Source organism: Anarhichas minor, unplaced genomic scaffold, assembly GCF_050575085.1.
Source record: "Anarhichas minor isolate MPS153535 unplaced genomic scaffold, ASM5057508v1 ptg000016l, whole genome shotgun sequence".
Lineage (NCBI taxonomy): Eukaryota > Metazoa > Chordata > Actinopteri > Perciformes > Anarhichadidae > Anarhichas > Anarhichas minor.
The window spans coordinates 4788547-4812757 of record NW_027466462.1 but is presented as its reverse complement, the minus strand read 5'-3'; the positions used below and the strand labels follow the sequence as shown (position 1 = coordinate 4812757).

The window sequence follows — 24211 nt, the reverse complement described above, 5'->3', positions numbered from 1 at the left end:
TGCACATCTAACATTGTGCTGCTGCATGCAGACATGTGGGACTGAAGCAGTGAGGTGCTGTGTCAGTGCTTCAGTCCCACTCTAGAAGCTGCTGCTTTTCCTCCCTGCACTGCAGCTGACACATTTACAATGTCTGGTATCTTACCTGGATTACTCACCTGTGTCCACTCAAGGTAAACGGTCTGCTGTGGAGCCCGAAGCTGTTTCTACTTCCTGACTTCCATGTTTGAGAAGCAGAGGGGGGTGTTGTGTGTCACGCTGTGTTCATTAATAGACAAAGATGTCGACACTCACTGATCCGGTAAAACATATCTTCAAGTTCTAACACTGTTATCATGTAACAGGCTTTAACTGTGATTATTAATGATATAATACTGTATTCAGAATGTTTTTTTAAATCAATGCAGGTGAGATGATTACACAGGGAACTGTGGGATTGACATTTTCAAGATGGTGTTGTCTGTTCATCATTTGCAAGTTTTTGTAGCCGTAGAAAGCATTTTTTCACAGGCGCATACCTGTGATAATATACGTTTATTTGTCAATTGATGTCAGTTATTTCTGTAATTCACCTGTTTGACCTTTCATGCAGAACAAACACTGATATAGAGTCAATTCTGCAGAGGATGTGTAGCCCCCTCTATAGGTCAATCCCCAAATAACGTTAAACAATGATGACTGATGACACGTTTTAAGACTGGAAAAGTGCTTTATCTTTAGTTTCTCTTTACATGAATGCAGTAAGTCTACATGATGTCAAACACAAACCATGCGTATGTATGTGAATACATTTCCTGTACGTTGGACAGAGTTGAACAGCAAAATTAGTAACATTTATCCACACGTGCAACATACAATGCTAAATGTCAAATCGATATTTTACAAATAGACATGTAGCATAGTTGAAAGTTGGTCAAGTTAGTCATGAGAATAACAATGTGAATACTGAAGTAAGTAATGTCAGACGAGCAATGTTTTCACACACAAGTCTCAACACATCTTTTGATGAAATGTGGTCAGCTATTGACATCAGGACCATTAGATGGCAGTAACTTGTCATGTTATTGAGCTGGTTTACAAACTCAATACTGTTTAGGGAAGCTGGATGACTGAAATAGTTCAAAAATACTTTCACTGTCATTCTTGAAATTAAAGATATACATATTATCAGCAAAAAATAAAAGCACTCATTTTCATGTAGCTTGAAGTGGAGCCAATTATTGTTTAAACTGTTAGTAGTGTGAAGAGCCTGCACACCATCCAAACCCAGAGGTGTTACTTTGCCAAGTGAGACCTTTGTTTCAGGACGGTGACAGCAGTGAGTTGCTGTAGAATTACAGCATCCAGTGTAAAAGTAACTCTTCTGTAGCCAGTTATTTACTGTAGATTTACACATCAAATAATACTGTATCACGTAATAAAGATTCTATTTACATAATGCAGAACGTCTATTTGATGTCTGACACAAACAGGTTAACATATGTGAATATGTTTAAGTTAAACAACAGTAAAATAGTAATGTTTATCCAAACATGCAACATAACATGAAACATCAAATAGATATTGTACATGTTGTAGCTGAACATTGTTCAATGTTGTCCATGTATAGCTGTGTCTCTGAAGTGCAGCTCTGGTGTGTTATATATATGTGTCCCAGAACAGAAGTATCCAGAGTAGGTTTAAAAATCAAGCACAGTTTCCTTACTTCGGTTTTTGCCCCTTTTGTCACCCATTCCACCAGCTCCCTCCCCAGGACAAAACCCTCCCCCCCGTAACCTCTTAACCAAGTGAAGGGTTGACTGGTCCGGGATTCCATATTCAAACAGGGTACGGCCGTCTTCTAGCTGTTTGCCTGCAAAGATCAGTCGCTGTTTGTATTCTACAACAAACACACACACACACACACACACACACACACACACACACACACACACACACACAGAGGGAGTCAAAGCCGGGCACTGACAACATTTCTCCAAAATAAATCAACACAGATGTCATTTAGCCTAAAATCCTTCAAACGTTATTTTAATTCTTCCTTCTTGGACCTGCTGCAGTCAGACCACATGACTCTATATTGGCAACAGTTGAATGAGAAAACAACTCGCTGACTCGCACAGAATTTGGGTTTAAAGGAACAGTGTGTAATATTTAGTGATATCTAGAGGTGAGTTGCAGATTGGAAGCAACATAAGTTATTTTTAGCTATTTATATTTTATCACTAAATATTGTTTCTAAAGCAGCAACAGTATTGTTTACAACAGCAAAGACACTTTATCAACTCATTAATATCTCACTTGAAACTACAAGAACAAACTAAGATCAACAGACTAAACACAGACGCTTCGTGTCTGTGTGTGTGTGTGTGTGTGTGTGTGTGTGTGTTTATGTGTGTGTGAGTAAGTGTAGTTGGAGGAGCAGAGTCATGAATGTCAGTTTCTGGATGCTGTCGCTGACGACACCCCAGAGAGTAAGTGTTGTGTACGATTCTCTGCATTAAGTTTTTCCTCCTCACTCGTGCTGGAGACCTTCAGGATCATGAAGATCAACTGGAGGAGTCAACCTGGACCAGCAGGGAGATCTAGTGGTGATTGTTGTCATTGTAATGAGCTAATTTAATGGTTTGAGAGCCGCCAGCGAGCTGCTGCAGCGGGGCAGCTGTCAGCAGAGATACAGCAGGGGAAAAGAGCGCACGTTTTCTCATCTTCCTCTCAGAATTATGGATTTATTTAAAACAAAACAAGAGTTGCTGATTATGTGAACAGTGAAAAGGCTAGCGTACTCATGGTTTTGGTGGGTTTATTTAGTTTCTGTCCAGTGTGAATAAAGTATTTGTATCTGTATATCGTCCCCTGTAATGGGTCCGTGCACGAAGTATAATTCATTTGCCATTGTTCACGTTGTATAATGAATGTTGTCAGTTTAGGGGTATTCATGTCATTGGTCTACTTGTGTTAATGCGCGTGTATTCTGCTACGTGTGAGTTTGTAATAGAAAAAGCTTTCGGACGATCGTGCGTGTTGAGCTTGTGTAAACATAGCGGTGGTGGATGTGAGACTGCAGAGAGAGCAGGTTTAGCTTTTGTTTACATGTCATAGTATACTATTTCAAAAAAGTCATACTATGAATTTTGTCTTCAACGTTAACAGTATGATTAATGCATTATAGCCTTTAGTCTAACCTGTAGACCTCAGTGTATAGTTTCAATCATGAACGTGTTTAGATGCTAAACCAAAGTGATTCTAACCAACCTGGGATTCCCAATGTATCCTTTATCCTGCGCTTCAGATGCTCCACCAGGCAGCTCTTGAACTCATCTTCATCCAGATAGAATGTATTGGTTTTCCCATGTTTATCTCTAATGAAGAGCATTTTTGTGACGGGCTGAGTCCCTAAGTGAATGGTTGACTCGTGCTGGATTCCACAGTCAGACAGCTTAGCAGCATCTTTCAGCACGCACCATTTGAAGAACAGTTCCTGGGAACCATCTACATCATCACACACACACACACACACACACACACACACACAGAGAGCGAGAGAGTCAAAGCCAGGCACTGACAACATTTCTCCAAAATGAGTCAACAAAGATGTCATTATTCTCAGGAAGTAACTTCATCCGCCCTTCAGTGACCTGCTGCAGTCTTATGTCCCTACATTCACATCACTTTATGGCAAAACAACTCGCAAGGAATTTGAGTTAAATAAAAAAACTCAACTTCATATTATTAACTGAATGATTTAAACATCAGCCTGTAGACCTAAGTGACTATTTCAATGGTGAACGTGCAGCAGGTCGCGTGTTTTCCAAAGTGATTCTGTCCTACCTCGTGTGGTTAATTTCTCCCGTATCTTCGTCTTCAGCTGCAGCACCGTGTAGCTCTTTAACTCTGAGTCACGCAGCTCGATCTCTGTGATCTCCCCACCTGGGTCTTTAATGAGGAGCTTCACAACCATTTCTGTGGTTTTCGTCTGAGCTTCTCCCATGATCTTAACTTCCAGCAGAATAAAACATGGAAGCCACGGAGCTAAAGAATACTTTCACTTTCACTTTTAACATTAAAGAGATATACACCAGCCTTAACCAGGAAACATGTTCTATCTTACAAATATCACACACAGCACTGATTATTATTACTCACTCCTTTTTACATGTTTTTAAATGTCTTTGATTGTTTTCATGTAAAGGGAACTTTAAATACAAGTCACATCGAAGTGTGAATTTACAGTAAAATGCTAGAATACTAGAACTATTTTTAACTGTGATCTTTGAAATATGCAACTCAGTAGCCAGTATGTTACATTTGAAATATGCTAAAATAATACATTTTTCACCATTCATATTGGTTAACTCTTCACTGACCTAAAATAAAAAAAATAAAAAAAACGTTAAATTAAAGAAAATATGGGTTCAAAGTCATCTGCACATTTATCAGAATACTCACTGATTTAGAATGGATGTCCATGTAAACGTCCAAAATAAATGTGTAAAATTATAAAACTTTGTTTTTGTATATGTTTTATATGTTTATGAAGGATCCAATTTACAGTATTTTACAATATTATTAATCTCAAAATAACACTGAACAATGATGACACGTTTTTAAGACAGGAATAGTGTCTAACAAACAACAAAAACATACATTTCTTTTTAAATATTTGTTTAAATGTTAGAATTAGGATGATACTTTGACCTACATAAATAATGACTGAGGTGTGTAAGATTCCACATTCAGACAGCAGGTGGAGTCTTCTCTTCTGATCCTTGGTTTTAAAGGATAGTTCTACACAGAAGGAGCTGGAGCCCTGAGGTGCAAAACAAAACACAACAACACTCAGAAAACACACAAAGTAGGTTTAGTGGAAAAGCACAATCATTTGCAGAGGTTTCGGTCGGGACACTCAGTTATAAACGCCCTTACAAGTGCAAAAAATCATAATCATAAGCCCACTGAACTGAACTATAAGACTACAATCCATGGTTTATAATTAAAATGTCTCATCTGGTGTACTTTGTATTTCATCTTCAGCTGCTGCCACCTGTGTTTTTCATCCTCATCATGGGGATCACCTGAATAAATCTATATTAACGAACTAGTAAATAATGTATAAGTGAACAACACCAACAGGGTTAACTTACATATTTCTTATAGATAAATGTGCATTATCGATATGCACATGCATTATTATTTATTTCTGTTTCTTCCCTTTATTTACTTCCTACCAGAGCTCCACTGGTGATAAATAAAAATAAAAAAGAAACTCACTTTCCAGGAATTGCATAATTGATTTCCCTCTGACCACATAAGTACATTTGTGGTTAACTCAGTGCAATCCCTGTCCTAGCCTGAAGAAGTCATATATTAGTCTGTGCCTTTACAGTAAAATACACAGTGAAGTACTCAGCAGCCACTGAATTACTTCATTGTTTTACTGACATAAATCCATGTTTATCCAAAAACTGCAAGTGCATGTCGCTTCCTAAAACAATGAAATGGTGACATTTATCCATCTGAAATCAAAACAAAACATCACTGACCACAGTCACAAATAAGCTATTCCAAGTGACAATTCACGTATCACTTATCCGTATTCATTCTTCACCTCCATGGCTTTTTCTTAAATGTGTCCTTGCTCTCTGCAGCCTTTCTTCTCGCTCTGCCACTTGCAGCTATTTCTCCCCTTGTCACCGTCTGTGTGGTCGCCGGTCTGCAGCTGCCGTCCGCCGTCACAACATGCTGCATTTTCTCCTCGTCTCTCTTTGGACTGATTGATTTTAGGTGAAAATTGTTCGGTGAAAAGCTGAGCCCAACAGGTTCCTGCATGCTAAATAGCTGCTGCAAGTCTCTTGTCGGGTATGAAGGTGACTTTAGATCAGAATCACACACATTCACACTGACACACGCCTCTCTTTTCTGTTTAGCTCTATTTCCTTTTACCTCTGTTACTGCCTCCCTTTTGTTTTTAAAAACTTCATCTTCTGCAGGTTTGACTCTATTTCTTGTCAGGCTACTATCATTACCATCTTTTTGTAGCTTTGCAAAATGTGACTCTTGTGTTTGCCCACGTGGCCTGTAGCCCTCTCCATCTGCTCCAGTGCATGTTTGAAGTAACATCTCTTTGTGCGGCCTCACGCATGCTGCTCCCGGGTCTCGCTGTTCGTTCGGTTCCCGAGAAAAGTTTGCTTGTTTCTTCCAAACCGTATCGTCATGGCTCTTCTTTAATTCGTCGACATTCGAGCGCTTCAAGTTTCCCCCTCCGTTGCAGCTTTCATCCTTCAGTAGATCCGGTACGACGGCCTCTCCTCTCTCCGTCTCGTCACGTCTCCCTTCAGCATCAACATCTGCACGTGTGCAGAGAGACTGCTGGTTGCCTTCATCAGGTTTTTCAGTATGTCTGCTAACTTTAAAGGTAAAAATGGGAGGTTAATAATAATGTATTTATATAGCACCTTTCATGCAGTTTCATCTTCTTCCCCTTAAGATGCTAACTGGCTTCATGCTCATGCTAACTAACTTACCCTTCCTGTACATGAGGAGGTAAGCTGTACGAGACCCCAAAGAGTTATTTCCAGCCCCAAACAGCGGTGGTATGACCTGTAGAATTGAAAATAATCACCGTAAATGTTAAACTTTGCATGGTTGAACTGTGTGAGGATTTGTGAAAGTGGACTGCATGTAGAAAAATGAGCCTCCTTACCCCGTTAACAATGTCGTCATTGAAGTGATACCACATGTGAGTTTCGAAAGACTTGATTTGTGCAGTGTAATGACCTCCTGTTAGATTACCGAAGTGGTTAACTAAAGCGTAGAGGTCGTATTTACAACTCTGAGGAGACGGAAATAAAACAACGTCAACACATTTCGGAAATGTTAAATCAACAACAATTTGCTGCGGAAATAAATATGAATAGCACCTCTATGTGTAAGGTTTTGGGGACATCCACGTTGCAGTGAAGCTTCACGTAACACCTGCACTTGTAGTCAAAGCTGAATCTCTTCAGCAGGAGGGTCAAAATCTCTGGACTCTGTGTCATCTCACATTCCTGGACCACAAAATGAAACGCAGAGTTAACCAACATACTTAAGACTTCAGTCGATCGAAATCAGGAGTCAGGAATTAGGTTTAACCTGCTGGAGTGAGATGCATCGATACGTATTGCGTTAAAAGGTCATATACTTATTGGGATCTACATAAGCCTTGTGTATACATTGTTATCAAAGTAGGCTTATGAGAAATTATGTAAAAGTTTTCATGCAAACTAGAAAAGGGAAAACGAACTAAATGAATACTCACAAAGTCTGCATCTCGCTTTTTATCACAGCGGCTGCAGTACACTTTGTTGTCCCCGCAGACCTTTTCTCCCTTGAAGAATGCCTTCAACCCATTTTCCTGCAAACATTGTATATGTATTCATCCTGCATGCATCTTTTCTTGTGCATGTCTGAAAAATACATAACTCTTATTCGTCGTTAAAAGGAACTCGTAGTACCACGCTGTAGGTTTGACGACGCAAATCTTCCACCGCAAGCGGCAGAATCCAAAAAAAGCCCCTGGAATCGTTCCTCTCTTTGCACTTAAGGCATGTGGTCCTGTGATTCAGCTCCCCCTTGAATATCTAGACACAAAAAGGGGACACCACAGGTTCAATGGGTGCTGAGTAGCCTGGTAGTTATATTCCACTCAAAGTCTACTTGTTTTGTATCCTATAATCTCCTCCTGTAGACTTGAACACTTAAACCACTCCTGTAGCATAATCCACATCTCTAATCTCTCACATCTCTAATTCTTTGTTCGTGATGGAATGTAACTAAGTATATTTACTCAAGTACTGAACATATGGACAAATGTTTCTCACAATTTTCTTACAATTCACAAACCAAACAATTAATGGCTTGACCATGAAAATACTAGTAGTGATAATCTAATGACAAACATTACAATATTATATAAAATATATCATTAGATATTAAGATGATATCCATACCTTGGCTGCCGCTGGACTGGTCAAACTCAAAATCTTCTCAAAATACTCGGCTGCATCGCGTTGCTCGTATACTTAAAGTAGGAGAGAGGACAAACGGGTCGTTGTGAGCTTACATTCAGCTCCTCTGAGTCTGCAGGATATTCACACACAAGCAGCTGCAGCAGCAGTGTGACGTCTCAAATCCAAACGTACTCACCGTTTGTGATCCCCAGTGTTTTTGTGAGGTATTTTGTTTTCGCCGTCCTTTTCTGTAAATCAGCAAATAGTCTTCTCAGCTGTGGGTCAATGGTTGTTGAATCTTCACTGCAGCATCTGTGGCACAGAGAGAATAATACGTTACTTTATTGGAAGGAGTGAAGGTTATCCTAAAGTTCTTCTTTACGTATTTGTCTAACATACGCTACCGTAAATATGAAGCTGGACCCATCAGCAGGTTAGCTTAGCTTAGCATAAAGACTGGAAACAGGGGGAAACGGATAGCCTGGCTTTGACTGAAGTTGATTGAGGGACTTCATTTGATCTGAACTGTTTAAAAATGTAAAAACAGCCCAAAAGAAGCTGAGGTTACCAACCGTTTCACAGCCTCCCGGAAGTCTTCGGTCATGAACAGCACCTGGAGAACGCTGTTCAAATAGCATGTGAGACCTGGACTGTTCAGGCCATGGTAATCTAAAGACACAACAGAGACACAAGACACACAACTGCTACATGATCATGCAACTCAGAAGCGTATAAGACTCATTGTTCTTAATGTAATGTCTCTTACCTGAGATGGTGAATTTGTCTAGTTTCTCTCTTAACATTTCAACGAGGTCATGATTCATAATGTCTTTTGAATGAGAGCGTTGACATTTTTAAGATTGCCGGTTTCTTTTCCTGATGTACGGATTCAGCCTGCTGAAGCACATGAGATACAGCAGACGTTAAGAGACAGCAAGCAGGCACAAGAGGCCTTATTTTACACTCACACTTACTAAACAGCAATGTGGTCATTAACAACAACAGAACACTGACCAGTGAAAACAGCCAGAGGACAGTGTGACAGGGCTAGTTTCTGAGGGTTTTGCATGTATTTTGATACAGTCTTACTAGCTAATAATGATGGCAGAGGAAATTGTTTTGAAATGTACTACTAATAATCTACTACTAATGTATACAGCGGATGTAAGTACTGTTACTTTTCAGGTTTTTATTTTAAACAGGGCTACAACACATATCAGTCTCTAAAATATGACGCTGTGATGATTATTAGAAAATAAACATGCAGTAGTTTAATTTTTCATTAGCTCCTCATCAACTAGATATAAGACTATAAAGCTGCTTACACATTCATGCATCAGTGAGAATAATACAACAATACAACACTCTGAAAGAGGCCATTCTGCTACAGAACAAGTACTTTTTTATTTTGCTGCCAATACTTCAATAAATAAATAAAGTTTAGTTTCTACTCACGCACAATAGGAAATGCAGGACTTTTACTACATGTGGCATTTCTATTCTGTGGTATTTATACTTCCACTTCAGTAAAAAGCTCATATGGAAGCCACCAGACACGAACATCACAATAAGGAATCAGGTTCTACATTTGCATGGCAACTACATGGTGAAACTTAAACATAAAAAGGGAATTTTCAGCAAAAACAAACACAGCAATGAGTAAAACCCCAGTACATTAAACACGAGAAGTAACCAGTGAATGCAGCTGGTGCGTTTGGGTGTCATGGAAAGCCACGCAGCCTCTCGATCCTCCGTTAGCACAACCAGCGACTACAAAAGAGGGTTTAAATAAGTAAGCGAAGACAAAAATGAACCCACCTTAAAGCGGTAGCCACGTGCACACTATGACTCTCACGGTCCAATAACACACGGTGACTCTTTGTTTAGGTATGTAGTGCAACACGAAGGTACATACCGAGCAGCCCATCTGGTTATTCAGCTGCGACCTTCTTTCACTTTCGATATCAACGAGAGGTTGAAGGGGAGGGGGGGGGGGGGGGGGTACTGCGACAGACCGACAGACAAGGGGGAAGAAAACACATACTTTACAAACAACTCACACCTACGATCAGACACAACAGACTGTCCGACTTTACCCAAATCACTGGGTTTGCATTTCATCTACATCCTCCTGCAGGCTGTCGTTTCAGGCGTGGCTGTGTTGCTTCCGGTTGAGCAATATATATATAAGTCCTGAAAACAAAAAGTTAGATAGAGACGAACTGTTCCTCCAAGGTAAGACATAACTTCTCTCCTAAACATCTCCTGTTAACGTGTGCCAGTTTAACTTCTGAACGTTTTATTCACAATGTGTCATTTGTGCTCCTAAATTAAAATGAACTATGTGTTTGTGCAGTGATCAGCAGCTTTCTGAAGGGGAAATACACGCATTGGCTTTGTAATTTACATATTCGGTGGTTTAAACTGTATTGACGGGTAATGATCCTTTATTTTTTGTGCATAATGAACATGTTTTGAGCCTTTCAGCATTCAAAGTATGAACTTAAATGTTCCTTTAAGAAGCTGTTGTCCCTACTGTGCTCTAAATACATTCATCAAGTAAAACATAAACCAGCTGGAAATCCCCTGAGGGCCCAGCAGTGAGTCAAATTAATTCATACCAGCTCAGTGACACGGATACAACTTATTGTCAACAGAATGTTTTTCAAATCAGAGGTTATTAAACTAAACTACTAACTTATTAAAATCTGAACACACATGACACACACATATTTTTAGAGTCAGTGTGATTTGCTCTTCTCGGGGATGTCTTTATCTCCGATGTACATTATTAACGCTCATAAATCATAAACATAATGTCCCTTATGACTCCAGAACCTCCCTAAGAATGATCGCGTTTATACGTTTGTTTTCAGTATAAAAGTAATCCAGTGCTGGCTATTTATACACTCGTGGGTGCATTGCAAACATGCACGACTAATACCTAATTCGGCATACTTTTAATGGTGCCAATATGCCAAAATGTAAACAAATAGAGGCTACAAATTACTCAAGTTGTAGCCCACAGTTAGTCGTACTTCCTGTTTACATCCCTAAAAGCTCAAAATGTGAGCATGATGTCCCAAATCAACAAAGAACAATGATAAGAGTTCTATTGTAATAGTATGTGAGCCATAGTAATATTTTGACATTAGGCTATTAAGGCTCATAATGTCCCATTGTTCTCATATATCAACCCGTGTCTCAGATCATAATGAAGTTATGATATTATGTCTGTACATTGAGATATAGTGTTAGTTAGTAACCATAGTGCCTGACCTTTTTTCCCACGTTATAGGAGAATCAAAATGAGCATTCGGGGACAGGAACAGGTGGAGAAGAAGTACAACCCACATGACACCACCCTGAGGTTTGTCAACAGGAAGGACGACTTGGATCCAATGTGTGACGATGACGACGACTGTCTCAGGGCAGAGATGTCCTGCGGCCACGCGGTCACTCCTGAATCTCTAACAAATTGGTGTCGCAGCCAGCTGGACGAGGTATCTCATGTCTTTTCTTTTTTTATACATTTAAATTAAAGCAATGTGATCAAACTGGGAAGGAGGCAGTAGGTATATAAAGACAGTTGGTAGCATCTTGCTTGTGTTAGTCAGACTGTGATGACAGTAGCATGTAATGTCTGAGTATTATCCTCAAAGAAACTGCACAGAGAATGTTTACTGATAAAATTGTAGTACATCAGTAAGACAACAGCGTTTAAATGAAAGAACAAGCGATAAATTGTTTTGGTTCATCGTGTATTTAAGTAAAATACATTCGGAGCCCTGCAGTGTTGCTGATATTCCTTAATTTGTATTGTTTGTATATGCCTGTCTCTGTCCAGCACATGGAAATAACTTCAGAGGTGAACATGCTTCCTGTTTTCTGACATCCTGAACCGCCTCTTCTTCTTCTCTTTGTTGCTTTAAGGGTATTTACAAATTCAAATGCCCTGCACTGGTGGAGGATTACAAACTGTGCAATGAACTGTGGTCGTACCAAGAGGTGCGCAGGCTGGCCGATTTGTCCTCTGAGGAAATGCAGCACTTTGAAGATACGATGGCTCGCCTGGCTGCTGCAGAATACTGTGAAATTCAGACAGTAAGTGAGCCAGGTTGTTTTGAATGTTGACTATTTTTTGATTTGGATATTTAAAATGATGAAGTGCACTGATCTTCAAATCTTCCTGTTCAATAATCAGTGCCCGCAGTGTAAAACGAGTGTGGAGAGGAAGGACCTCTCCAACCTGTGCGTCCGGTGCACCGTGTGCACAGCCGATCGGAAGAAGGCCTCTAACTTCTGCTGGCAGTGTCAGGGGAAGTGGAAAGGTCCAGGCCCTCGATCCGACCGCTGCGACAACGACGGCTGCATCAACAGGGACCTGCAGCTCCTGCAGACGTGCAAGACCATCGGTCTGCCCGCGGTGAAGGGGGTCACCAGCTGCCCCTCTGTCCGAGTCTGTCCTACATGCGGCATGAAGGTGGAGCACAGCCAGCAGAACTGCAAAAATATCAACTGCCCTCGCTGCCACGTTGAGTTTTGTTTCGTCTGCCTGAAACTAAAGCGAGAATGTATTAAGACCAGTTCACCATACCAAATCTGTCCTAGTGGTGTGGCTCCTAGGCAGACCTCTATCCCGGTGTGGAAGAGGAAATGACAAAGAAACAGATGCACAATGAACAATGTAATAGATTTTAGTTTAAATGTATTAATATTACATTACTCCGTAAATATTAGTTGATATACACAAAATGTGACAAATACTCTAACTCCAAAAGTTCTTGTGGAAGAACTCTGCCTCCTTCTGGATGGACTTTAACTTTAACATGAAAAGAAAGTCTGTTTTATTGTCCTGTGAACGCCAATCACCATTAAGCTACTGAAAATGTTACTAACAAATTATATACTGTACATACAAAGTTAAATTTCTTGAAAAGACTTCACTTAGATTTCAGAATGTATTTAGAAACCTGATCATTACTCAATAAAATCATTCAAATTCATGCGCTGTCTTCATTTTTATTTTATTGTTTTACATTTACAAAGTTCTTACTATTATGACACAACAAACTTTGAAATTCCAGTATCGCTCTATTCCAAGAGCTATAATCAAAATAAGACATTTTTTAAATTTTAAAAATGTTAACTTTATATTTCAAATTCATTCAAACAGATGTGATGTACATCAGTGTGTTTAAAGGTTTAACATCAGGATCAAACAAAATAAAACATTCTCTGATCACTATGACAATATATAAACATTTACCACAACCTCACAACTACAATATGCATGTACACTTGATTAAAAATGTATACATCTCTGTGATTTTGTGCTCCCAGTTTTTGGATGTATAATTTACATCTAATATATTGCAGTTCATTTTGTTTATGAATTTTAAATTGAATAGTAGAATATCATCTCTGTATACATCTTTTTATATTTTTGGTCAATCACATCATTTTCATCTGGTTTAATAAATGGAAGACAATTAAAAAACAGTCGATAAAACAATTCTATTCTTGATAACGCTGATATCAGGTTGTTGATAAGATTAGTTTTCATCTCTGAACCCATATAGACAACAATAAGAGTATAAAAGACTTCTCAAATCAAGTTCAGTTTCATTAAGGTTGTTCTTACAAACATAAGCATGAATGACAATATTAAACAAACCAAAAGATGACAGATTGTTCATCTGGTCCAGTGTGCTCTCTGGCCGGTTCGAGTGGAATTCTCACCTGGTGGAAAAGTAAACCAGGAATTCATTTCTTCAGAATAACACATAGCAGTAACTGAAAGTCACAAAAACAAGTTATATCTAGTTCTGTGGAGGTTTGAGCATCAATCAAATGTGACATGTGTGTTTGGATGAAATAAGTCAGTTGAAGGCTGAACTCTCCAACATTGGGAGTTACTATGCGCTTATCCTCACTTCTTAAACTTGTCAAATGTGTCTTCATTATCAGTGTCTATTTTTCTTACTTTTCTTTTGAGTTCCACCTCATCACCTTTCAGTTCGATAACAATGTCGTCATCTCTTCTTCTTCCACCTCTCCTGTCAGATCTGCTGAATCGATCTCATTGCACCTCTGAAGCTCTGTGGCTTTGAAGAAAGGTAATATATTCAGTGATGATCAGTATCCATGTCAACGTAATGTAGCCTTGAAAATGACACCTTAGTGTTTTTGTATACTGTATGTATCATTTAAAGCACACAATGTATCAAATTATAAAAAATAAATCACATGAAGCCAGTAAAGCGGCCACTTTTGTAGCTACTGCCATAAACACACAGTGATTCCCTCCACCAAATGTTTTAATTTTCATGATTTACATCCTGAAACAAGTCTAGATATCAACACATGCTCCCAATGTAGCCTTAGAATATATACCCAAGTATTCTTTGTGTACTGTATATGGCTCATCGTGTTTACATCATATATCTAATTAAATAAAATCACATGGAGCCAATGAAAGTGGTTATTTTTGTAGCTACTGCCACAAACACACACTGTCTAACCTTCTGAATTGGCTTTGAAGTGAAGAAAAAAGTTATATATTTAACAATGATGTGTTAATATTACAATCATGTATTTTTTTATGATCTTACCTCTATACATGAGCAAATACAGTCCTTGAACTGGGGATTTATTATTTCCATAGAACAACAAAAAGGTGACAGACAACACTGCTGGATAAATAATGTATCTCAGATTATTATCAATTAAAATGTAATAAAATACATTTTATCAAACATAATTGTAAACTTGAGGTTTTTACAAATGGCTGTTCTTTAACCTGTGCCATTCAACAAAAAACGACAATAAAAATGTTAATGATTTTCTATTTAAATGTGGAAATTTGTGGCTTATGTCCAACAAAATGTAGTAATGTCACAATTGAACAATTGGTCCCCAAAACCAAAATCTGAATGAATAAAACTTTCGGGGGAAAAGTCTGAAAGACACCTGAATTCAGCCATGTTAATGTAAAAGGTATTTATTTGTTATATTATTTTATTTTTCCTCTAAGATTTAAAGGAGCATCACCTTGTTTCATTACATTCAATTCTTCCAACTTGTGGCTGAGATACAATGTCTGAGGTCCAACAAAATATTGTCAAGATTGAACAATTGGTCTTTTATTAAACAAAAACAAAATCTGAAAGAATAAAACATTTTAAAAACATAATAATAATAATAATAATTTACTTAGCCTAGAGTTCTAAATTTGTTATTTAATTTTAATCCAAGCTTTTAAAAGGAGCATCTTTTTCTTTATTTCATAAAATTCTTCAAATTTTTCTGTGTGATGCTGGACTGAGTACTGTCTTCATATAAAGACAGAGTTTGTTGTGCCTCCTTATGTCCACTATTTATTATTTCACTCAGTGTTCCACAATTTGTGATTTCTTTTTACCTTTATGTCATGACTTGTTTCTCTGACTTCTATCATGTCTAAATGATTCAATAAGCTCAGGCTCATATTCTAAACTCAATGTTTAACTTTTTATATTGTGCATGTCTTCTCCTAAACTCTGAGGGATGAATTCATTGTTCTTTCAGTTTATTATCATCTACACCTTAAACACCAACATCACTGTGTTCCACCTTTCTACTACTTCTCTTGTGTGTTTCATCTCATCCTCCATCAGTTTGTCAGCATTACCTTTTTCATTGGTTGTTCAGCTGCATCATCTGTCACACGGGGCTTCTTAGAAGCTGTGGGTTTAAAGGAAAAGTAATTTATTGAGTAATTCATTCAGCAACAATTTGTAAATATTAAAGTGATATACGTTTTCACCTCACATGTCACAATTCAGAGAAGTGAGCATGACTTACAATCAGGGAGCCATTTCCAAAGGAGTCTCCAAATTCTCCACTTTCGTGCAGCATCTGATTACAAACAACACTGATTTACTGTCAAAGATTTGGAAACATTTGGTTGAATGAAATAAGAAAGGCGAACGTAAAATTTGAAAAATTATAAAGAAACGTATAGAATTGTTTTATGGTAATTGTATAATATTAGGTCAAAATACATGGTCTCTTATTGTGCAAAATCAAATTTTAGCCAAAGATATTTTTTCAAAAAGGTTTTCACAGGATATTTCACATTTAACACATAGACATTTCAGAGAAGAGCATCACTTACTCCAAAAGAATGAAATCAAAGAACTCAAATAGCACCATCCCGTCCTTTGTCCAGCATCTGATTGCAAACAAAAATGATTTACTGTGAATGTACAACATCAGGTCAAAAGACATCGTCTCTTATTGAGCAAAAACAAATTTGAACCAAAAATATTGAAAGTTATAGCTGAATGTATAGTGTAGTGCCATCTTCAGCTTTTATTTGTGGTAAGTTTCTATTTAAAATCTCCTGAATGAGTTTCAACAGGTATCTGGGACACTGTAGCTTTGAAGTGGAATAAAAGTGATACACAGTCATGGTTTGTATCCCACGACGGACTCAGACAGGGGTGATGAAAATAAGTTAATATTTAAGTGATGTACATTTTCACCTCACATGTCACATTTCAGAGAAGTGAGCATTACTTACGTAAAGGGGACCCATTCCCAGGATGTAAGCGGCTCTGAAGTCTCTGTGCAGCATCTGATTACAAACAAAAATGATTTACTGTCAAAGACTTGGAAACATTTGGTTGAATGAAATAAGAAGGTTTGGTTATTAGCAAGTATAGAAATGTACTATTAATTTCAATACAATTACTAACATCAATATGATTTGACCTCGTTAAATGTGCATGTGGCACCTATTCACCTCAATGATACATGTATTAACTTACAAACCCCTGGACTTTAAATCAAGATTTCTGCTCACATTTAAAATATATCCCATATATCTGCGTTCTATGAGAGAATATGTTTTTCTCTGCATTACTCTTTTCTCCTCCTGTCTGATGCTTTGATGCTCGTCTGTACCTCATCTTTTTATTCTGTTCTTTTCCCCTCATCTGATCATTATCAGCATCCATTTCTCCCATTTATTTGTGTTCTACATTCACTCGTTTCAGATCATCCAGTTTACTGATTTCATCCTGTTTGTTTGCAATGCATTGTGGGTCAGACCTTCTGAATAGGCTGTCAAGTGAAGCCATTTCATAATAGGATCATAGCCTGAATGATTCTTTAATCCTACCTCTGTACGTGAGCAGATAAACAGTCCTGGAGCTGGTGAACAATAATGTTAAAGTTATTGTTTGCATAAAACAACAGAAAGAGGACAACATACAGTCAACACTCACATTATCATTGATGAAATTAAATAAAATGTATTTTATCAAACGTACTTGTAAGAGTTGGTTTCTGCAAATGGTTCTTTAACCTGCACCATTCAACAAAAACAATTTCAACAAATTTACATTTAATGTCTGATCTTTCTGTTGGTATGTTTTGAATGTGTCCTAATGGAATAGATTAATTAAATGAATCCTCACCTTGTAGACGTGAGTGTCATTAAACTCGTACCAGGTTTTGTCCTCGTTGGACAGGACGGTGGCCGTGTAATGTCCACCTCTTAGACTGCCAAAGTGATTCACCATCGCATACAGTTCATACGTCTTGTTCTGCAATGAAGAACACAGTCAGGTTCATAGAAATCATTTAAAATCAATTAAAAAGGACCACCATTAAAAGTTACTTCTCCTTACATTTCTCTGTAATTCACGTGGCACTTCCACACAGCAGTCTGATTTGAAATATGTCCCGGTGTTGTAGTCGTCAAATCTCTTCAGGAGAAGAGTCAAAATCTGAGGAGATACCATCTCACACTCCTAAATGATACAGGAAATATTATTAAACATCATTTTAGATCTCAGTAATGTAAACAAACATAACATTTTCATTTGATTCTTGTATTAAATTTGGTCCACTTACAGTTTGTGTTTTAATTTTGAGGTCAAACTCACACTTTCTGCCTCTGTTGTCTCTTCACAGTCGTTGCAGTACACCAGGTTTCCTCCATTGAATGATTTAGACTTGAAAATCCTTTCAAAGCTCCTTTCCTGTAAAAACACAAATGTTGCAATGAATTCCAAATGAGATGAACGAGCTCACATCACTTAAAGTTATTAGTAGAACTCTGAACTTTGGCTGCTCACCACGCTGTAGGATGAGTCATGGGTGTCCTTCAGTGACAGTGGAAGAGTCCAGAACTCATTTGTCTCTTCAATGATTTTGTGGCCTCTGGAGCATTTTCTTGTGCGTCTCAGCGCTCCTTGGAAAGCCTACAAATAGAAGTATCACGTATATCACAGCTTTCTAATTAGTTCACCTGTAAATACCTGTAGAGATTTCATCAGTGCTCACCTTAGAGGCCTGTGGGCTGATCTTACGTAAAATCATCTCCAGGCATTCAGCTGCATCCCGTTGTTCATAAACTGAAAAAAACAAATAATTTTAATGTATAATTTCATCAAAACATCTTTAATTTATAACTGATAATCAAGTTGTATTTCAGTTCATCTTACCATTTTGGATCCCAAATGCTGTTGTGATCGTTTCTGTTCCACATGTTGCTTCCTTCAGGCCTTCAAAGATATTTGTAAGATGAAGATCCATTTGTTTGGTTGTTGGATCCAACCTTATTGAAGAGAGTTTCTCAGTGAATAGTGACTGTCTGCCATCTGTGTTAATATGCTCACTGATGGAGTTTTGCAACTTTGAAACACCCACATTCTCCCAATTATTAGTTATTAGTTTACACTGTGTTTAGTTCACATTTAAATGTGTCTCCTTGAACTTCTATTGTCGACAGATGAAAGCAGCTGTTTCTAACCTGTCGTGGATCTCTGTTGTCATGGAGAGAACCTGCAGGACACTGTTGAGGTAACATGTGGCGCCCTGATTATACAGACCATAATGACGTCTCTGTGTCAGAGTCACTTAAAGGAAAGAAAAACACAGTGTCATTAGGTCATCACTATTCATTTATAATACATAATTTAATTATAGCTGATCATTTGAAAACAAAATGTTCATATTTGATGACATACAGTATATTATTGTTATTGAGCTCATCAATGTGATTTATAATAGACACACTGATTCTTTCCATATATAGTCGTGACAGTCGGTCACATCTTCATGTAGGTAAAGAAGGATCATGAGGTATTCACCTGACCAGCAACATCTCAGAGAATATTATAACACTTCATTGCTCCGTATATATTGTTCTTTATGCAGCAGATGTAATGTCTGATGTTCAAAAAATAATACAAAATAAACTATAAATAAACTTAGTTACTATCAAGATGGAACAATTGGCCCCTTACTGTGCAAAATCTAAATCTGAAAGAACAAAACTATTTTTAAGAAACTCTAATAGTATTAGTACTAATAATATATATATATATATATATATATATATATATATATAAAAAGACACAAAAAGACATAAAAAGTACAGTACATCTTACCTGGAGAGGGCAGCATTTTGTAGATAGACTGTAGACCATTGGTCAAGAACTCATTTTGATTCCTTTTAAACGACAGTCTCAGTCCGCTGCTTCACTGTTGACTGCAGAGGAGTTGACAATTACTTGTAGACAATAAATCAGTCGCACCTGTTTTGGAAACAAACACACAAATGCAGAAACACTTTGAGCTCACCTTCCGTTTTAAAACTCACAATTTCAAGACATTCCCGATAGTAGGTCAACTTTCCTGTTCGTTGACACGAACGCGCAGTGTCTCTGTCTCCAGTAACCCTCGGTGTATACTTTCTCTTTCGTTAGTCACAAACCTATGAAATGCTGCATTCAGGGTGTGTCGGAAATACATTTGTATTTAAGGAGACGGTTCACATGACTGACAAGGAAATGAAACAATATTGCACAAAAGGCTCTTTGTGGAAATTAATGTAAAATAAATCGAAAGCTACGAAAAAGCTTGTCCTCTGTCTTCTCTCTCTGCTTTACGGGAGGACGTGAACGCAGCATATGCTCTGTCTGATGCACCTTTACTATCTGTGGATCATCTATGGTTATCCATAGAGATGTTTCTTTATTAAGGAATCCTTAAAGGCACACCACGTGTGTGTAGTGAATTTTGATATTTGTTAAATGTGTTTAGATTCCGCCATAAAGATGTGCAGCCTATTGCTAATATAGTATTGAATTATTCAATTTACCGATTAGACAATTTAAAGAACTGATTTCATGCTTGGGAGTATTTATGTCACTTATTCTCTTGTAAACCACTAGAGCCCTTGCATGGTCCCATGGTGGACCCTGTTCATCATATGAGACTTCTTGCCTGTATTTGATGCCTTGTTGATGTGGCCTCAGTGTGGGCTTTAATATCTGCACACTTAATCAAAGACGAGGCTTAAGGCAGAACTTTTCTTTATTTGGTAGAACAAGCAGCAGCATTTATTTGTTTAAACATGGCAGTATTAAAAGGAGCATTGCAATAAAACAGTGATGCTTTTAAAATGTGTAAACAGCAGCAGGGGGGAGTTGGTCTCGGTCAAGCTGTCAGTCCTCCAGGAACCTTCACCACCATATGGATGACGGACATGTGCTGGATCCCAAATTCAGACAGCAGCACCTCGTTTCCATCCAGCATCTTGTCTGTGAAGATCAGCCGCAGAGCCTCCTCTCCTACGCGCGCACAGAGAGAGAGAGAGAGAGAGAGAGAGAGAGAGAGAGAGAGAACCACATTCTGCCACATATTTAAGGTGTAAAACCCCTTAAAATATCACGGATCAGATTCCAATTCAGCCCAAGAAGGGCAATTCATTTGCGGCTTTAACCAATCCAATCACACAGCGTTAAAGCTCACAGGCAAGGTACGTGCCAGAGGCAACAGGTGGACTTGGTGGTGATCGCCTCCTTCTAATAAAAAATATGATACAAAATAATTAAAATTAAATTAAATTTGACCCCCCCTGTTGAAGTAAACCATTAGAGCTTCATCAGCACCATTAATATAATTAAATGAGAAGCAACTTAAGGGGAAAACCAAACCTGTCTGTCCACATGTCATTTGAATTCTTGTAAATATGCAACAGACTGCAAGTGAAACTCAAATGTAAGTGATATAACAGTCTGTTTTTTTCATGACTGCTTCATTTAGGGCAGGGGTGGAGGCTTGTTGCTCGATCCTTTCAGATAGTCTCAAAGATATATTTCCTGGTACAAAGTGTTCTTTAAACATGAAGATGATATGAACTCAGGGGAGGTTAAACCAAAGAAACAACATGACTATTAATCCTGAACACAGTCTCACAGTAACATATTATATTAACATATTATACACACTTCTTTCTTTTAATTTGACTACTGTTACTTTACTTCAGCATCTGTTGTTGGACTTTCCACAAAAAAAGTGTGTGTGCATGTATTTCATTTTTTCTGTTTTATTTTTATTGTACATATATTTTCTTTAAATCACTATCAGAATCCAACAAATGACACAAATGACTACAATAGTTTGGTTCAAAGTAATAAACATCAAATCGTAAGCATCCATGTCATTAGTCAGTGGGCAGTACAGCAACAGTTTACTAGAGAAGTGTGCAAAATGCCTAATTAATTTAAAATAGTATTTAACAGTAAAATCAGGAAACACTTATACATAAAATAACACAAATAAAATATCCATACAAAGACTTCCATTTGACTTCATACTTCCTCACACAATTTCGTGTGAGATTCAAATTAGATATTATTAGAAAATTATATATATTTATATATCTCTCAACAACTTAACAGAAAGCTTTTCAAAATAAAATGTAAAAGGTCAATAGTGTAGCAATAAACGACAAACAAAGGTTTGATCATTCAATCCGTGAATGTGATTTCAGATGATTCGAACACAAGTGATCTTGTTTTTCCTTGAATTGAAAGCATTACTTTCTATTGATGCAATACATCTTTAACACTTTATTTTACATAGAAACAATCTTGCAGCAAACAGGAAGTGATGCATTTCACATTACCGAAAACCAGCAGTGCTGATCTGTTAAATAGACTTCACCAGACTGAACAAACAAAAGATTGCTACCAGCAGACACTCAATGCAATACTGCCAAGTATCAATAAGGATCAATAAAAAAAATAAAAAATGAATTCACCACAATGACATGCAGTTTTATAAGATTATAATTTGCATTTTCCTGGACAAAGTATGTATTTCCTTTTAATCTGACTCTGAAGTCTGGTCTGCAGTTTTCCGCCTTTTACAAAGAAAAGAAAAACACCCACAAGTCTTATTGCGTTTCTTTTTGTCCTTTCTGCTTTGCTTCAGAGGGGAAGAGCGACGCCACAAGCGTCTTTTCTTCTCACCTCTTTCTTTCACTGCATGTTTTTTCCCAACAGCTTGTTCATGTTCATCAGACACATTTTGCATTTTTCTGGCATTTGAATGAACTGTGCTCTTTGTCTCATTCTGCTCTTTTCTGCGTTTCTTTGGCTTCAGCAAAGGGTCATCCAGTCGTAAATCGTGAACACCCTTTGACAATGTGACCTTTGCATCTGTTTTTGGATCAGATTCTATTTCAGCATTTCCTTCATCATAGTCTACCAAACTCTTACGGCTGCCTTGAGAGCTTCCTTCTTCAGTTATTATTCTTATATTCTTTGTCACGGTGCTTGTTTGAACACCACTATGGGTTGTTATAATTTCTTCCTCAATTATCTTTCCACGGTATGTTTTTGACTGCTTTGAACTACGTCTTCCTTCCATTGCATCCTCACTAAGTCCAGTTCTTGCTTTTGATGGTCCAGACTTTTCAACACTGCCATCTCCCCTGTTCTCTGTCACTCTGCTGCTTCCTGCCAATCCTGCTTGTCTAAGAGAAGAGTCCGCTCTTTCAATATGTTCATTACCTGCTTTGGGTCTTTTCGCTGCACCAACATCTCTCTGCGTTGTAACACGCACTGACCTTCTATTCTGATCCTGTTCTTGTCTCTCTGATGCTCCTTTCCGTTGTGCATGCTCATCATCTCCTCTCTTCTGTTGCTTGTCTACCTTCACATCCCTCTCCTCCACTCTCAGTTGCTCAGGGCTTTGATAAAACCTTACTTTCCCTGCTTTCCTTTCCTCATCATCTGTTTCCATTCTCTCCACATCTTCCTGTTTGTCCACACTAACAGATTTGAAGTAATCTTGACCAACTTCCTGTGTACCTTCCTGATCTTCATACATGTTGTGTTTTACACGCTCTAATCCTTCATCGTCCTGACGCCCTGCATCCCCACCCGTGTCTCTATTTACACCCATTACCATTTTTTCCTCGTCTTTCTGCATGTCAACACAAACCTGCTGAGGTTGCATATTGCTGACTTCCTGTTTTCGCTTCGTGTTGCGCATTCCTTCACCCTCCTGTGGTCTCCTGACACTGACAGTGACATCATCCGGATCATCAACACTCTCTTCTAGTTGAGTTTCTCCAGATAAGCTTGCTCTCCTTTCTGTCTGGTTGTCAGCCTGTGCATTTCCTCTCTTGTCTTCCTCATCAACCATCATTATTTCATCCTTGTCTCTTTGTTTTTCTGCATAACTCAAGTCATTCCTGTCCTCTTCTGTCTGCCTGGAATAACCTCCATTGTCCTGATCCTCTTTGCAGAGGTCAGATGTTAGCCCCACTCCTCCAGACCCAACAGAGACTATGGCTTTAATTTCTGTTTCTTCATTTCTGAGTATAGAAATTGCTACTGCAGGTTCATTCTTTGCAGCATCTTGACACTGGTCATTGTAAATACCACTGGTAGCAGGCGGGAAGCCTCCAGGAGACGACATCTCTCCGGTGTCCTGAGTACAAGTATCAGCAGCATGCACTGGAAAACAGGGAGAAAGTAAATTCAGGCACAGTACCAAGCAATCTGAACACTGAACACAATGAAAATGTCTGCCATCTCACCTTTCTTTTTCCTGTAGAAAAGAAGATAAGCGCTGCTGGATCGAGCGGGAGAAATGTGCAAAAGAGAGCGAGGTCATTTTCAAATACAGCTAGATATATGGCTTGTGTTAGGTGACTGTCTGTTGTGCACGCTCACATGCACCAATGTGTAGGTATGCATGCATGTGAGCGTGCAGAAAGGGTTACTTCTCGTTATCTTTTCTGCAGCACCGTAGTCAGTGGAGGTTGTGGGGTAAGTGGGAGCGTTTTAAAGATTGGGTTTTAGAACCCAATGCCACAGCATGGTGTAATATACAACATGCATATGTGGTGTATTCAGTCTAAATGAAAA

General features: G+C 38.2%; 3 protein-coding genes and 1 long non-coding RNA gene across 20 annotated transcripts in view; 1 reads left to right on the top strand and 3 right to left on the bottom strand.

Moving 5' to 3' along the window:
- The window catches only part of LOC142950945 (uncharacterized), a 53703-nt gene that overhangs the window by 23601 nt on the left and 5891 nt on the right, over window positions 1-24211 (bottom strand). For 3 of the 10 annotated variants that reach the window (XM_076092640.1, XM_076092639.1, XM_076092644.1), the window contains 2 exons: window positions 23881-23921; window positions 20343-23797 (listed from right to left, as the gene is read on the bottom strand). In XM_076092640.1, coding sequence (XP_075948755.1) covers window positions 22158-23797; window positions 23881-23921 — 1681 coding nt within the window. In that variant the 3' untranslated portion in view covers window positions 20343-22157. Of the gene's footprint in view, window positions 1-12998; window positions 13731-13974; window positions 14096-15660; window positions 15714-15833; window positions 15888-16146; window positions 16204-16554; window positions 16609-17154; window positions 17187-17305; window positions 17341-17452; window positions 17582-17665; window positions 17789-17923; window positions 18020-18115; window positions 18242-18323; window positions 18395-18484; window positions 18598-18792; window positions 18899-19432; window positions 19534-19625; window positions 19765-20342; window positions 23798-23880; window positions 23922-24211 lie in introns of those variants that run through there. The other 7 variants (XM_076092647.1, XM_076092646.1, XM_076092645.1 and 4 more) reach the window with 7 other exon arrangements.
- Window positions 1509-3392, bottom strand: LOC142950950 (uncharacterized). Its single transcript, XR_012954539.1, has 2 exons — window positions 3253-3392; window positions 1509-1879 (listed from the first exon to the last, which is right to left on the bottom strand). It is a non-coding gene; the product is annotated as an uncharacterized LOC142950950 (long non-coding RNA).
- On the bottom strand, window positions 4589-10063 carry LOC142950946 (ubiquitin carboxyl-terminal hydrolase 47). Of its 8 annotated transcripts, none has more exons than XR_012954538.1 (12): window positions 9807-9965; window positions 8755-8885; window positions 8561-8657; window positions 8185-8300; window positions 7989-8059; window positions 7494-7619; window positions 7298-7393; window positions 6918-7046; window positions 6701-6829; window positions 6522-6597; window positions 5541-6404; window positions 4589-4807 (listed from the first exon to the last, which is right to left on the bottom strand). XR_012954538.1 is itself a non-coding variant. In XM_076092654.1 (12 exons), exons 2-12 carry the CDS (start codon window positions 8810-8812, stop codon window positions 4773-4775), a joined length of 1269 nt encoding a protein of 422 aa, XP_075948769.1. In that variant the 5' UTR covers window positions 8813-8885; window positions 9807-9965; the 3' UTR covers window positions 4589-4772. The 8 variants fall into 8 exon arrangements, 7 of the variants coding, with proteins under 7 accessions (XP_075948769.1, XP_075948765.1, XP_075948766.1 ...); XM_076092654.1 differs by having other exon boundaries at window positions 6069-6404; XM_076092650.1 differs by having other exon boundaries at window positions 4589-6404; window positions 9904-10063.
- Window positions 9996-12994, top strand: LOC142950947 (E3 ubiquitin-protein ligase RNF19B-like). Its single transcript, XM_076092656.1, has 4 exons — window positions 9996-10223; window positions 11287-11491; window positions 11922-12092; window positions 12193-12994. The coding sequence occupies exons 2-4, from the start codon at window positions 11297-11299 to the stop codon at window positions 12646-12648; spliced, it is 822 nt and encodes a 273-aa protein (XP_075948771.1). The 5' UTR covers window positions 9996-10223; window positions 11287-11296; the 3' UTR covers window positions 12649-12994.